At 39.6% G+C, this 17,245-nt stretch overlaps 1 protein-coding gene across 1 annotated transcript in view; it reads right to left on the bottom strand.

Annotated features, from left to right (window-relative positions):
* Window positions 1-6,229: 6,229 nt before the first annotated feature.
* LOC6584080 (myb-like protein P) overlaps window positions 6,230-17,245 on the bottom strand; it is a 63,510-nt gene continuing 52,494 nt past the window's right edge. Inside the window, exons 3-4 of the mRNA XM_002009704.4 lie at window positions 14,238-15,660; window positions 6,230-10,242 (exon numbers count right to left, since the gene is read on the bottom strand). Of these exons, the coding sequence (XP_002009740.2) occupies window positions 8,483-10,242; window positions 14,238-15,660 (3,183 nt within the window). The 3' untranslated portion in view covers window positions 6,230-8,482. The remainder of the gene's footprint in view (window positions 10,243-14,237; window positions 15,661-17,245) is intronic.

The raw sequence follows: 17,245 nt of genomic DNA on the forward strand, positions 1-17,245 counted from the left end.
ACAACACTTTTTTCTTTCATTTTATAAAAATAAAAATTGTTAATGCGCTTTTTTTCTAGTCCTCTTCGTCCCACATCTATTTTTATTATACCTTGAACCCTTTGAAAGGGGAATACAGAGTGAAAGGGTTTTGTTAATATGTATGTCTATTATAGACGAATGTAGGAGTGGCAAAGCCCATTAAACACATTATTGATCTGTTGTCAAATTTTGAATTTCTAACTCTCAAACTGCGTACAGTTTTATTCGACTTGCCACGCCCTCAATGAGCGTATTTATATACGCCGTAGCGTGAGTCAACTCGAATATAAATTCCGAATTTTAGCTCTCTAGCACTCCAATTATCATGGTTTTTCATATGCCGGAATATGAGTTTTCCGATATGCCACGCCCCTAGTGGGCAGATCGGGAATATTATGATCATTTATAATGCCTGATAATATCCGAGTATAATTTTCAAATTTCTTAAGCTTCAAGAGCGTCGATATGGTTTACGTTTATATGGACGGACGGACAGACAGACTCTACGCACTTTCGTGAATGAGTAAAAATATATAAATATGTATGTATGTTAGTATATATGTATATGTAAATATCTATATAATAATTTAAAATATTTTTTCCAAAGGAATTTGCGTTAGTTCTCGTATAAAACTTAATCATAAAACATTTTTAGACCTCACATTTGGAAAACTTTTTATCTTTAATTAAATATTTGTATGCCTTAAATTTTTTTTTGGGAATTTTTTTCTTTAATTGAAAATTAAATTTCGCCTATGAAATAAATAATTCTTTTGAATATGCTTCACAGGCTGAGCACCAAAAATAATATAACATTAATAAATGATAGGCTTAAGTTCAATTAAGTGTGATAAACTGTTTTTTTTCCTTCCTTTCTCTCTACTTATCAAAGAATTTGAGTAGAAAATGGTAAGCAAATGCCTATAATTACATATACACATGCACAGCCTCATATATATTATAGATTTCATATACATATGTATATATATATATATTTGATTTTTATTTTCAAATTAGAAAACTTATTTAATTGATATTTAAGCCGTGCTTGTTGCAGTTGCAATTGCAAAATTTAAATTAATTATAATTTGCGGCGTGGACTTAAAAGTTGGCTACGGGAATCGCTGGCGTATACGTGATGCACAAATGAATGTGCATGCGAATTGCGTCTGGTCGTGCGGCTGACAGAGGGCGACTTTGCCCCAACTCCAACTGTCACCTGGATACCACATGTACGTCAGTTAAGCACATCTATGTACGCGTGTGTGCGTGTGTGTGTGTGTGTGTGTATGAGCAACTGCACTTGGCACCCGACTGAAGGCAAAACATGGAGCAAGGGGCAGGCGGCAAGGGGCTGCCGTTGATAGCTGCTGAGTGTGCGCCGCCAGCGATTTTTCTTGAGCAGCAACGGAAAATGTTGGCAAAGACATGTGTGTCCTCTGCTGACTGTGACGGTAATGCAACGCGCCACATTTTCTGTGCCCCACGCCCCATGCCCCACGCCCCACGCCCTTCGCCCCAGCCGATGAGCAGAGGCGTTGCCGAGGTGTCTGCATCGCGCAAGTTTGCGTGTGGAGTGTCTGATGTTCTCTCTCTCTCTCTCTCTCTCTCTCTCTCTCTCTCTCTCTCTGTATATGTGTATGAGTGTGTGCGTTGTCGTTGTCGTCTGGCAATGTCTCCATTTGGCGTTTGCCCCGTACTACGTGCCTATTTAAATTTGCAGCGCTGATGCTGCACTTGAGGCTGCTCTATGTGTGCAGTTGGCCATATTAGCTAGTCGATTGGGCTTGCATGGCAGACGGACAGATGCAAATTGGATTGCAACCTAGCGGACTTAAGGAAAGACAGACAACCAGTCAGACAGCCAAATTTAGCTATGTATTAATGTGTAAATATATGGATTGATCTCATTGGAGTTGAAACCAACTGGTTGTTAATGTTAATACTTTTGCTTATTGTTTAGCATAAGACGGACTGCAAAGAAAAACGAAATAAACAAAAAATAAAAATAAATCAAAACATTTATTTCATATAATTCTGTATAAGCTCAAGCAAATTTCTTTTTTTTTAATTTTTATTATACAAATTTAAATCGTTACGGTCTCTGTTTTACATGTTTTGGCATCTGCTGCTATCGGTTTCAATCTTAGATTTAGATCTTAAGTGCTAATATTAATTGCAAAAGCGTATTTTTGACTATTTTTTTATTTATTTATTTTTTTTTTATTTTTTTTTCTAATAGCTTTACTTTACCTTTAACTCGGAACAGATTTTGAAGTTTGTAAAACAACAAATTATTTAAATATATTTTTTTATATTTAAATAATTCAGTTGATAATTATAGGAATATTATTTAACATTTTTTTAAATTTTTTTATTCTTGAATACTGTAGGAAAAGAAATATATATGTACTAATATATATGTAATAGTTAAGTTTTTTCTTGTACAATTAATAATATATAATTCCGTTCTTAATGTATTCAATAGTTCGAAAACAGCTAACAGCTTGGCTCGATATCTGTTTAATTATATTCTGAGCACAGTTAGTGTGAAAGCACTTAAAAATGCCAAATGCTGATTGGCTCGATATGAGCAGCTTTGGTCTTGAAAGGATCTATCCCAGTAAACAAATACAAAATTAAATAAAATTAAAATATTTATGATTTATTTCCAAGGCTATCATATAGTAAGTTAAGACTTTCGACAATCTAAGGAGGCTGGAGAGTCCAGTCAGACATTCAAGGGGAGAACCTAACCAGTAGAACAGATTTAGTTCAGTTCATATTCGGACTAGAGAGAGTTTAGACTTATTGTTCCAAAATATATAAAATATATTATTTCATTGAACACAAAGTTGTTATATATTCACAAGAACCCAACACAGCGTTCCCAATCACTAGTACTCTAGTGTGGGAGCGCCTAACTTAAGTCTAGGCCGTTAATTACAATATATTAATATATATTATAAATTACAATATATATTAGTGTCATGCATTATAAATATGCATATACCTTATTATTTATTTATTTCATATATTAATTACTATAATACTTTATATATCATTAATTTTAGCTCATCGAGAGCTCCCTTGAGTTCTACAGAGCTTCCAGTGTATGAGCTGCAAACCTTTAAGGTAGCACTGCAATGCCTGATGTGCTTATGCTGAACCTGTGATGCTTTACCTGTGAGCACCTGAGCAGCACGGTGCCAGGGCGTACTCAGAGCGAATCGTAAAGTCAGATGATTGAGCTGATTGTCGCTTCAGAGAGCGACGCCTTTTATTACAGATTCTTGTGCAATAACTCATATCAATTGCCATCGCCTCCCATGGCGAGTTTCTCAATGTCCGTCCCCTTCCCACACCCCCCTCCCCCGCGCAGGAGATGGCGCAGTCAGTGCCTATGCCCGTGGCCGAACACCCCCATGCGGCAGCAGAGTATAGAGCAGTTGAATATATTTGGATGTGGCATTTCTTGAGCTGCCGCCACACGGGTTTGGTGGCATTCTTTTTAAGTTGGTTGTAAATTGAATTGAAATTATTTGGCAAATGGCAGCGTGGCATGCAAAAGCGAGCGTTGCAGCACTTTATGCAAATCCAGTGACAGATTTTCACGCCCCTCTGCCGGCGAGCTGCCAGGGGCTGCGGCAGGAGGCGCAGCGAGAAGAAACTGTAATTGAAAAGTAGTGCAGCATTGAAGGCAGCTTCTATCATCCTGAAGATATTGTTACACGCATTTGAAGCTGAGTGGAGTACATCAATTTGCTACGGGGCGCCCGGGCATTAGGCGGCACTTTGTCTACCGTTAGTGCGTCATTTGCAGTGCACCAAACGATGCCATTGGCACCGTCACCGGGACCAGCATCGACATCGGCATCACTTATAAGCGTTTAAGTGAATGCGAATGCGAAAACGCACACAGCCACTCGAGCATCATGCAAATGACATTGGCATTGCCAATAGAATTGCCAATCCAACCCAACCCAAGCCAACCCAACCCAACCTGAACAGCAACCCGAATTCCAACCAGAATCTGAATAAGAATCGGAATCGGAATCGGAATCAGACCTGGCTGCCGGCTTGCAAGTTCTCAGAGCCATTTGTTTGCCATTGATGTGCCCATTATGGAGCTTAATACATGAGCGAAATATTTAATGCAAGTGCAAATTGAGTAAAGTTTTTTTTTACCTGAATGTCTAAAATATTATTTGATTTACTCTTGAAAATAAATATATCATTTTTATAGATAATTGCTTCTAAAAATATTTATTATATTTTTATACCCTGAACCCATTGAAAATGGGAAATCAGGGTATAATGGTTTTGTGAAAAGTATGTAACAGGCAGAAGGAATCATCGCAGACCCCATAAAGTATATATATTCTTGATCAGGACGACGAGCTGAGTCGATATAGCCCTGTCCGTCCGTCCGTCCGTCCGTATGAGCAAAAGGATCTCAGAAGATATAAGAGCTAGAGAGCTGAAATTTGGCATGCATACTCGTGTATACCATAGGCAGTACAAGTTTATTTATATTATTTTGATAACTTTTTTATCGAGAATAATCGAAAAATCAACATTGTTTTTTCAGCCTAATTTGAACAATTTTAGACCTGGAGACTTCAAATTTGCGTTGTATATAAAGTTAATGGATACAAAGATTTTGTAATTTACAGATTTTGGACACCACGCCCCCAATTTGTAAATTTCGAGTACTAGAGACTTGTGCTTTAGAATGTACACACTTTTTGACCATATGATTACGCTCTGAAAGTTTCATTAAGATTGTATGTCTACAAAAGATCTCATAATATTGCCCACATTGAAGCGCAGCCCAAGCGCAGCCGCTGCTTACTGCGCAGTTAGCAGAGCGCGTGCTCCAGAATGATTCAGGGTATCTCCTAGTCGAGCAGTCTCGTTGATGATAGCAGATATATATATATGTATATACATACATAAAATATATGTTTACCTACTAAAATTTTGGATATATGTATGTATATCTACTAAGATTTTAGAATATACATCTATATGCATATCGGAGCTGGCTTAGCATAGTCTCTTTCTATCTTCATCGATCCATCTTCAACGAGTCCCCTGTGTTAATCCTCAGCAGCTCCTTCTACTTTTCTTCAAGAGGCCCACATGCCATCTCTTTCTCTTTTATATGTCTGTCTCACTCTCTTGAAGTAGCAATTTGTGAATGCTAAGGAGTATAGTTTACTTACCAACTTGAGTGTTACCAAGGCACACTACTCTAATAATGCGACGCTAAGTTATTAGACAATGCACTTCACATTACATATACATATGTATGTATATATTCCTCATACAATATACACATGCATATATATATATACATATATATGCATACATTTATTTAAATATATTCATATATATTATTCGTCCCTTGGGCATGCCCATATGGGAGAGCGAGTATCATGCCATCAATGCTCTTCTTGCTCTTCTTCTTTTTTATTTTATCTGCATCGCAAGAGAAACTTCAAAAAGTTGTGCGTAAATAATAAGTTTTGCTTTATTGAATTTCATTCCATTAAAATGTTACCACATAAGTAGTTATGTGTGTGTGTGTGTGTGCGTGTGTACGTGTTTGTGTGTTGGTATCGTTGCTGCTCTTTAAAAGTTTGTTAGTTGTGATTGTTGTTGTTGGTTCGTTCTCCCTTTTTGCTGCCTGGTAGTTAGTTACATGTATAATAACGCTTTACTTGAATTTTAATACTTTGCGTTACATAAATTTATTGAATATTTAGCTTACTGCTTTAAGACCAGCATGCAACTTTTCAACTATACTTAAATTTTGGCAAAGCATATTTCAAGGAAACCTCAAATTTTCAAAATTGAAACGATTGGCATTAAATTAGATTATATTAAGGCATTTTAGATCAAAAACACAATCACAAACAGGCCTGCCTATGATAGTAAAATATTTGTAGAGTTTGTGTTCATTTGCGGTTCAAATAAACCAAATTTGCAAATTGAGAATCATAATTTCTAGCATACATATAAAATAATGTTTATTACATTCTGAATATTTGTTCAATTTATTTATTAAATGCAATTAAATCATTTTACATTGGAGATTAATAATTGTTTTTAATATATGGCTGATATTGTTAAATATTTGTTTTCAATTATTCAGAATTTATATTTTTTCTCCTGTTTAAATTATATTTACTGAGTCTATATTTACAGCGAAAAAATTAACGTGGTCACATAATAAAGTTCTGCATATGTTAAACAGTTTAAAAAAAAAAAAAAGATTACATGGCTCACTGTTAACCGCTTCTCAATGTCTGCATAATATGCAGTACTTATTAGTGGCTTTCACCCCAACTCTGAAAAAACACTCAGAGAGCTGCCGATTGCATCGGCTCATCAGCGACTTCGTTCGCGATCGGTTAATAACCGTTTCTGTTGTTGTTTCGCTCTGGCTGTTCCCCAACCGTTTGGCTGAGTGAAATGAAGCAAAGAGTCATTTGTGTATGTATTGGTATGCATGTTAAATCTATGCTCCCTAAGCACATAAATAGCGTACGTGAATTGAATGTGTGATGTGTATGTGAGTGTGAAGACCAATCGCATTGACTTCTTGATCTATTTGCACTGTGTCTCATTGTGCGTGCGCCAATCGTATCCTCAACGATGTTAGGAGAGCGTCACACGCATAGTTCCACTCAAGGCGCTCAACAGAAAATAAAAACGAAACGAAATCGAAGTCTCTTGCTTTGAGCGAGAGGGAGTGAGTATGATATTTCTCGTTTGATTTCGCCAGCAGAGTGTGCACGGTGAGCAGTAAAACGGTTAACGGTTATCGCGGTTAACAGTTCAAAATTTGCTTAATATATACTCTAGTCTGATTAATAATTCTTTATATGTATAGCAGACACTGATAATTAAGAAGTTGAAATTCAAATGAACAAATTCGTATATTTAATATTTCTATACAACCAAAAACTTACCGCAACCAAAACTGAACTTTGTTTATTGAAACTAAAGTACGAGTCGTATCATTCGTGATCCAGCCTGCCTACCTTGAAAGCATTATAACCATATAAATATATAACATTTATGTCAATTTTATTGATTTAATTATTTTTTATTTTAATTTGCATATCTGTTTTGTTTTTATTTGTGTTGTGTGTTGAAGCCAACTAAATAGATTTTACATTTCAAATGGTTTATTAAATAAGTAGCCTTTACTTGTTTACTGCTTCTTTTTTTTTTTTTTTTTTTTTTTTTTTTTTGTGATTCTACAATACATATACTATGTACATTCAATACAACGTTAGTGATTAAATATATTCGTTTCTTAAATTGTTTTTTTTTTCTTAAATATTTTTTTTTTATTCTTTTAAATGTTCCTTTTCTTTTGATGTTTCTTTGCTTTTGAATTAATTTTGAAACCTATTTGATGCTGCGTGCACTGAAAAATGTTCGAACTGTTGAAACAAGTTTTAGTCGCTGGATAAAAAAAGCAATTTTATTCACGCTACAATCAAAGCCAAATTACAAAATCAAATCAGTGTCTGGCATTATGAGTATTACATGTATATGTATTCGCTCATTCTTATCGCCAGCTTTGTCGAACGAATAAATTGTGTTGCATACATTCAGGCTCTTTAAGTTTATATATATTATGCCTACAATTATTTTACTGTGTGTGTATATATGTGTGTGTGTGTGGGGTAATTGCGTCTCTACTGTGGCGATTCTTCTGGTTGTTTGTGTCAGTTACTATCATACACAAAAAAAAATCTTAGCTTATATTTCGATTTTTTTTTTTCAATATTTTTTTCTTTTTTTAATATTATTATTATTATTATTATTATTATTATTATTTTATTTTTAATTGCCTATAACGTCTGCCGTTTATGTTTAATATGCAAGAGTTCTTATAAAAAAAAAAAATTAAAATTAAAATTAACAAAAAACAACCAATTACAGCTAGTGCTCGTTTCTCATAGCTCGAAACTTAAGACTTTTATTCGAAAGCAACTACTCAAAATTGATGTTTAGGCTTAAGTTTGGTAAGCAAAGGAAATCCGTTTGGAACCACGTCGAAACGTAACGTTGATATACGTGCGAATTCGTTTGTTATCGATTAATTGCGCTCGATTACCGATATCTTTATACACTGCTGCTGCTCTGTCGCATTCATCGGTCTGAATTGCTTCTGGTTTCTTCATTGTCTGCTCTTTTCATTCCGCCCTTAATTCTAGATATCATCTTTTTGAATCCGTTCTTCCCGATTCCCTTCCACTACTCCACTCTTAAATTTGATATGCTTGTACACGAACTTAATTGAATTCGATTCCATTTCCACGCGCTTCGCTTGGGTTCGAACTAGTTTTCCATCATTTGCTTTTCTTATTTTTGTTTTTTTCTGCTGTTCTTCTTCTTCTTCTACTTGCGCTGAGCGTGATCGTGTTGTTGGAGCGGCTTAAGGCATTGGAAAGTGATTCTGCTCGAGCTCCTTGTGCTGCTCTCCGGCCAACTTGTGCGCGCCGACGCTTTCCAGCCGCCGATCCGTGATGGCCACAAAGGGCAGACGCTGCTTGCGGCTGAGCGAGGACGAGGAGAGCGAGGAGGCAGCCCCAATGCCGTCGACCACGCGATGATAGACAAACGAGTTGAGTGGCGAAAACGGTGGAGCTGTCGCATTATGGGCATCCACATGGTTGTTAGCGCCGAGCGGAGCTGCCGGAGCAGCAGGATGCCAGCTGCCTTGCCCACGGCCCGACACATTCGCCACGAACTGGGCGCTGCGACTGCGCGGCGTGCCCAGGAAGCTGCCCGCGATGGCCGGGTACAGTGGCAGCTTGTACAGGGCCGGCTTCGAGGTGGATGTGTGCGGCGACGGCGGCTTGGACCCAGCCTTCGTTTCGACTTCCCTCTGCCAGAAATCAACGGCAGCCGTCAGCTGATGCTCATCCAATTGCTTGTCCTCCTCGGGCAGCTGGTTTAGCTGCGACGCCGGGCTGCTGGACAGCGTGGCTGGAGTCGTGGTGGGGCTGCCGCTGCCGCTGCCGACGCCGCTGCTGCTGCTGCTGCTGTGCTGCTGGGCAAAGACGTCCTCGTAGCGCTGCTGATAGCGACGTCGCTTCTGCTTCACGTAGTCATCGTCCACTCGTATGGGCGCCGACTCATGCGGGCCCGGCTGCAGCTGTGAGCCGCTCCAGATGCCCGGGAACGGTGTGGCCGTCGGTGGCGGCAGCGTGCCCTCCAGCAGGTTCAGCAGCTGCTTGTTGCGTCGGTTGTACTTCTTGATGTACGGCGGCAGATTGGCCTCCGCGCCATGATCCTGCTGCGCCTCCTCCAGCTCGGCAGCCGTCTCGTAATCGTCGTCCGCATCGTAGTCGCCATAGAGTTCCGGGTGAGCTTCGCGGTAGTGCTCGTCGTACACCTGGAACTGAACGCGTGCTAGATGCGGCCACTTGGCATAGTAGCGCTCCAGTTGCTCTAGTTCGGTGATCTGGTGGCCCAACTGCGGCTTCGGTGGCGGCAGCGGCGGCTGTGGCGTTGTCGGCGGCGTCGCTAGCTGAGCTGGGGCCTTGCGCTGATACGGATTCGGTAGACGTTGGCGTGCATGCTTATGGTGATGGTGCTGATGATAATGATGCTTCAGATGATGATGATGATTGGCCTGATGCTGCTGCTGGTGCTGCTTATGCATCTCAGTGCTTTTGATGCCGTTGCGCAACACTGGACTGATGCGGCGATACCAATTGTCATTATCGCTGGCAATCAGACGCTCCATTTCGGTGTGGTGAGTGCCCAGGGGCTGCAGCGGCTGCTCCTCCTGATGGTCGTAGTAGTTCACTTGGCCCTCGTAGAACGGTTTCGGTGTGTTGCGCTGCGGCCGTACGCCCAGCGCAAAGATTGGCGATGCATGGGCGTGGGTTTCCTGTTCAGTTCGTTCACGCTGCTTCTCCTGCTGCTGCTCCTGCTGCTGCTGCTGCTTCTGCTGTTCCCGTTCCCGTTCCTTTTCCTGCTCCCGCTCCTGCTTCTCAGCCAGCTGCCGTTGCTGATGCCACTTCTGCGCGTGCTGCTCCCGATCCTTGCGCTGCTTGACCGACAGCGCGCTGCTGTGCTTCAGATAGTCCTTGTAGCGCTTCTTGTGGCTCTTGTGGCCGTTCCGGCGACTGCTGCGCCGCAGCGCCTTAAAGCGCTCAAAGGCCGACGGCGACGCTGTCGTAGCATCTGCAATAGAGATTGAGAGTCATATTAGGTAGGCATGGACTGAATGCTGGAATTGAGAGTCTCGGCACGATGCGCTCGCTCGGAAGTAATAGATTTCTATTAGTCCCGGGGACAACAAATCGCCGTATTTGTAGATGGCTATTGTTGTTGTTGTTGCTGTTTGTTGCTGCTGTTGCTGCTGTTACTATTGCCGCTATTGTTGTTTTTGTGACGCTCATCTAAGACCACAAAATCCGTTGGCCATAAGACCACAATTCATTTCATTTGATTGTGCATAAAAGTGAGGCAGCAACATCGCCGCCACAAAACCCAAGCAAGCATCACACAGCGAGGTGGGTAACGAAACTTTTGGAGAAGTTCAGTTGAATAATATGTGAATATTTCGTAAATTAAACAGAATAAAAGTAAAATAGGTATTTTATTACAAAATCAAAAATTCGCTAATAGTTGGTAAATTTTACTTTTATTTAGAAAAAAATTGTCCTACTATTTGGTTAATTTATTAACAAATATTTTCCAATTAAGCTCAGCATAATTTAAATACAATTATAAGAATTTATCTTCATTACCCAAAAAGTGTATTTAATTTATATTATATCAATAAAAAATAAATTTATAAATTTGTTTAAATGTATATGTTTATAGATATAATTCAATAAAACATTTTTTAAAATGTAAATGTATATATATTTTTCATAGCAAAAGAGTATAAATGATATTAATTTCGCTTAAATTATATTCACGTTAATTTAAAAATATATAAATGATCAATTTAACAATGAAACTTATAGTATAAAATTATATAACATATATATTTTTAATTATACTTCAACATTATATAGTGTAAAATAATAATTAAACGTATAATGAAAATTTTAATAAATAATAATTGAAGACAAAAAATGTATTTTATAAATATACAAATTAGTAACAAGAAATTAAAATCAGTCGATACAAATATATTTACATTATTTATTTAAAATGGTTACCATAAAATAATTTTAAAATATTTTCTTCAATTTTATAATAATTAATAGATATATGATTTTTAAGAAAAACTTTTTTAAATAGGTAAAAATAAATTTATTTTGATTTAGAATAAATAAAATATTTGTACAGTCTGGGCACCAATTTTGTAGCTCTCTCAAGGGAGCCGGGATACCCGAAAAAGCAACAAAATTCTCTTGGGCGTATAGATTAAGCATAATCGTCATTATTATCATCATTATGACTGTTGCTGCTTATTATTCACCAATTTGATAAATAAGTATCTATTTGAATTATTTTACTTTGGGCTATTGGAAAGTTTGGACAAAGTTTATGAAATTTTGTCCGTCTCAAGTCTCAAGTTAACCCAAAATTGAATATATCATGAAAAATCGAACGGCCCTCAGAGGCAGAGGCGCCGGCCAAGCACACATCTAACGGAATGACTGGAGACTGGCTTAAGATGCGGCCAGGCACAGGACCTCTGGCAGTCTAGGCACGTATCAGGGGCGACTCCTCCACTACAATGAATGCAGTGCGAAGTTCATTTTTATTTTACTTTCTTTTCTTTTTTTCTCGTTTTTTTTTTTTTTTTTTTTTGTGTAGTTTGCGGGTCAGCGCGGGATATATGTGTGTGGGGGGGAAGCCCTCGAGACATGCTCTACATTGAGCAACGGCTCGATGCAGAGCTATACAATATTTGCCGTTTTGTTGGCTTTATTGCTTGAGGCAGGTAAAAAGAAAAAAAAAAGATAAGAAAATAAGTGAGAGTATGGTTGGAGCTTGAATCGAAGATATCCTGGCTGGACTTGAATGGTCTAAACAAAAAGTTTGCTTTGAGAATTTTTAGAGATATGGGGAAGGGAACTCTAGAAAAACTTAAATTTTTGATATAGATTTCAAAAAATTTACCGAATGGTCTCTTTAATGGGATGAAGTTGTTAGACTAGAAGATATCCTGGTTTACTTTGAATGGTGTAACAAAATGTAAAAATGAGTTTATTCGAGCGAGTTTTGAGAGAAATGGGCAAGGGCATGCAAAGGTTTGACTTAAGCCTTAGACTGAGCTCTTTACTAAATCTACGGAAAATGTATAATCTCTATCAAGAGTTCAATTGATATAGAGACTGATCCATTCAAACGGATTTTGCTCTTATTTCTTATATAGGAGTCATGGCACATGGCTTCCATCTCACACAGTCCGGGTCACATAGGCTCTATAAAAACCAATATGCCCGCTATGTCCAGCTCTAAATAGGTCCCCAGTATCAAAACGAAAACTCGCAAAATAAAACTGTTGTAATAAAGTGGCAGCCCAGGGGTGCTTGGATGCTTGCTTCGTCGGACGGCAAAGTTTAGTCCGTTTGATTTCTGGCTGAATTTGCATAAGTTCGGCAAGGCACATAAACTAATTAAGGCAACATCCGAGCACACACACACATACACACGCGTATTCGAGCATTCACATTTGCACCCATATTAAAGAGACTTTTCGTTTGGCAAATGCGGTCGGAAATTTTGGTGCGCAACGTCCCAATCCTCTAGGGGGTTTAGCTGCATTCAATTGGGGTTTGCCTAACATATTTTCAATTTACGGTCGACAGCTAAAGCACAAGCGCCAGCTTAGTGGACTGCAGTCCCGTCCAGATGAGCAAATCAAAGTAAGTCCAGTCGGGAGTGAGCGACTTGACGATGCCCTCATCAATCGAGCCTCAAATAATACATAAGTCGAGCTATAGACGAAGTTTCATGGAAATTTTATATCTAAATATCTTTTGCATTGAAATATTTCTGATCTTAGGAAGTGGAAAATATTTAGTGAATCGCGTGGAAAAAATACAATTTTATATACTGGGATAGTTTATATGCAAACTACGAATTCCGATACCAGAGATTTCAGGTCTTTAGCACTTCTTTACGCCAAGATCTTTCACATGTATTAGCAGACATTTTAATATGGGATCGGCCACGCCACTTTCTGTTTGGGCGTTACATACATTGCTTCCAATCGGTTATATCCTGAAATACCTCATTCAACGAGGGTATTAAAGAGCAGAAACCATAAAGGGAAACCAATTCAAAGCATGTGAGCTTTGGATGCCCAGCCACAGTTTTCAAACAGTGTCGGAAACACCACAGAAATTACGAAATTCATTTGAGTTTTCACATCTAATCGGCTACTGATGCAACACAATAGTTGAATAAATCCGTTAAATTTCTATTTTATTTACAATTTCAAACAATTGTGTGATAGCAAAACTAGTCGAAGAATTAAATTGATTACAGCATTAACTCTACCAGAACTCCCATTTCATAGACTGAAATTTAATGTAAAATCAAAATTGGTAACCGAATATGGAATAGGGTTAAGTCAGTCTAGCTGATTCAAAATTTATATGCACGCGTGCTTCGTTTATTGCCCACTGTGCGGCTTCTTCACAGCGCTCAAGTCTCTCCCCTCTGATTGTGTGTGGCATGCAGTGTCTCTTGTCATTTGGACTGACGTTTTGTCTGCATTCCCCCCCCTCCCATCGCCCCTGACTCTACCGATCCGTGTCCCGATTCCCATTTGTGTGTTTAGCCCGTGGCTTACTGTACATTTTTAGCTATGTATATATATATAAATATATATGTGTATATATTTCAAATAAGAGCACTTTATTCGGCACTGCCTGACTATGAAATACTCTGTAGTAATATTCATATATGACTGAGACTGACAGAGAATCTGAAAAAGAGATTTGAATGGGATGTGGCTTATGTACTTTTGAATGGGTATCAGCCACGCCCATTTATATATATTGAACGTAGCTCAGCAAGAGTAAAGAATTATCTAGGCTTCGATTAGGATTTGTATTTACACATTTAATATTTATGATTTTTTGCATTAGTTTTTCTGCTGCATGCAGGGTATTTGCCAGTCCATCAGCTCGATCTGTAGCTTTCTTATTTATTTTGGCTTGACTTTGAACAAGCTTTGCCACTCACAAAATGCCCAAATGACTTACCCGGCTGATAACGCAATGTAGATTCCAATTCAAGTTGCGACGTCCGCTGCTCCCCCTGCTGCTCGACGTCATCTAGAAAACGTTGCTCCTGCTGCTCCTGCAGTTGCGGCTGCTTCTGTTCTTTCTTCTGCTGGTGTTGCTGTTGCTTGGTTCCATTTACCATATGGCCCAAATAGCTACTCAAGTAGTTGGTCTCCGTCTTACCAGCACCGTCATCCGAGCCACGCGAATGCTGCTCCCCGTCGTAGTAGTGCAGCTCGCCCACGTCTTCGGCGTTCAGCTCAAAGTCAGCGGCATGAAGGCGGCCTATGCCGTAATTCTTCTTCTCGTAGCTTCTGCTGCCGGGCCAGGACATGGCGCTGTGGCCATTGCCATGTCGTTTCGGCTTGCGGCCGATGGGCGCCAGCAGATCGCGCCGACTGGAGCTGCCAGAGGGTGCTGCTGGTGCTGTAGCTGCCTGGGTTGTTGTTGTCGCCGGTGTGGTGCTGGTGCTGCTGGTGGTTGGGGTGGTGCTCGTGCTGGTGCTGGCGGAGGGCGTGGCTGTGGTGCTGGTCTCTGCTGGCGACATTATCATCTCCTTGGACACCGCTGATTCATCATTGTCAATTGCGGACTTAATGTTTTCCGCCAATACTTTATCATTACCAAAATTGTCCTCAATATCGCCGATTGCCATAATGTCCTCGCCAGCGACGTCCTCTGCGGCTAGCAACGTTGATTGGCCGAGCGCTTTATTAAATTTTCGTTCATTTAATATTTCAATAGAATCAAACAGCTGCTCCACAGCCGGCTGCTGCTGCTGCTCACGTTGCCATTGCCGTGCAGCATTCCTCTCCTGCTGCTCCTGCTGGCGAGCCGGTCCATTGGCATTTGCCTGCTCCTGTTGATGCTGCTGCTGCTGCTGCTGCTTCGTCTGCTGCTGTTGCTCCTTTTGGCTCTGTTGATTTTGCTGTTCGTGCATGTTCTTAAATTTTTTATACGCAAAACTTTTGCTGTCAAAGTTCGCGTTTGGCTTCCCATCCTCCGCATTGTCCTCGCCCGTGTCCTCATCTCCGTAGCCAGTGCCAGCGCCAGCGCCAGCGCCATTCTCATTGCCATTGCTATACCCATAGCCATAGCCATAGCCATTCCCATTCCGCTCGTTGTCGCTGTCGACTTCATCGTTCTTCTTGCCGTTGTTGTCCTTGGCACTGTCGTTGTCGTCACCGGAAGTGGATTTTGTAGCTGCTTCCTCTTCATTGGCAACTCTCTTCGTCGGCATGCTCTCCTTATTGTTTTTCAATTTGTAGCTGTAGTGGTTTTTATTGTTGTTGTTGCTATTGTTGCCATTGTTGTTGTTATGGTATTTTTTCTTGACTGTCTTGCCATCTTTGGCTAGGTAAACAGTGAAATTCCTTGAAGTGGGCCTTTGAGACTCAAGTATCTGCAAGGAAACAAGAAGCGAACAATAAGAGAACGTAAAGACAATAAAACCCATTCGCAATTCCCATTCTCACACCCAAAAATGCAGCTAGCTGCATAACTGTATATGCATATGCCCAAATATATATATATCCCTCTCTCTCTCTCTCTCTTGCTCGTTTCTGTTACTGCAGCTGAAAACAATAAAGCCAAAGTGGTTCCATCTAAAAGGCGCAGCATCTTATTCAGTAACTTAGACACATGTGCCACAATAAAAGGCAAGTTTTCCTGCAGCTCGCAGATTGTTCCAAAAGTTGTTGTGTCTATCTCACTCGCTCTCGCCCTCTCGCTCTCTCCATCTCTGTCTCTCCCCCTGTCTGTCAGCTGTAAGCGACTGCAAAGCGCTGATTAGATGCGCAGTACGTGGCAGCCATGCAAGCGCAACTCGAAGATTGCATTTATCCAAAACATTGCGCCCAACTCTGCTGCTTGGCAACTTTGCAATCTAGTTAGCTTGGCAGTTAAGGCATACGAAGAAAACAATCGAGTCCAGAGCTGCAGCAATCAGTAAATATCGCATTGTCAAATTAGATTAGAAACAGCCCAGAGACCCAAAAGCATTTCCTGAAAAACAAAATCAGTATGCACCAGTGAGGGCGGGCGGGCACCCCGACTAGCTGATACCCTCACCAACGAAGGATCTAGACTATTAGATATACACAATAAATGTCTTTTGGTCTCGCCATAAAAAGAAATACAAAACGCTCAAGATCGCGTCAAATATTCGAAAAAAATATTCTCAAAAAAATTGAAAAAAAATTGAAAAAAAAAAAAATCTAAACTACTTCAAATTCTAATCTAGGCCAAATTAAAGACTGACATTTTCTTCATTAACTTTTGCATTACTGTATGGATATTAATGGAAATAACATCATATGATCTACATATTCTATAAAATATTTGTATGAAATTAAAAATTTGATAGAGGTATTAAATAAATGGAATACCATAAAATAATATTTAATGCTAAACTTGCATACTCTCAAGGCGCACGAGATAAATCACGGAATTAAGTTTTTAAGGATTTTTTCAATTAATACTATTTTAACGACTATTGAAATCTATCTAGTTCTTATAGGCTTAGACGGACAAACGGAGCGATTGAAAGATAGGTGGACGTGGCTATATCAACATAGTTCATCTAGCCGATCAAGAAGCGATATACGCTTCCTTCTGCCTTTTACCTTGATTTCCATTGGGCTTTGGTTATAGGTTATAGAATAGAGTGCTTGGAATATTCGCACGAACTATAAAATTAGCTCACATTTTAGGTTCTCTTTCTCATATTAGCATTCTAATATCCCATAATAAATCACCTTTAATCTCTGTCCGAAAGGGCATTCAGCTCTGGGCTTGCCACAGTTGGCCAAGGGCATTGATGATTTCCAGTTGACCCGGTTGGGCAAACGATTTGGCTAGACAAACTGCATATTTAAAGCAATCATTCAGAAGAGTAATCGGACTTAGCCAGCACATTGTGCGACATTTCAATGCGTTGTCTCTTTTTCTTCTTCTATGGCTACGGTTTTTTTTTTTGTTTTCTATAC

The sequence above is a fragment of the Drosophila mojavensis genome, unplaced genomic scaffold (genome assembly GCF_018153725.1).
Source record: "Drosophila mojavensis isolate 15081-1352.22 unplaced genomic scaffold, ASM1815372v1 contig_136, whole genome shotgun sequence".
NCBI lineage: Eukaryota > Metazoa > Arthropoda > Insecta > Diptera > Drosophilidae > Drosophila > Drosophila mojavensis.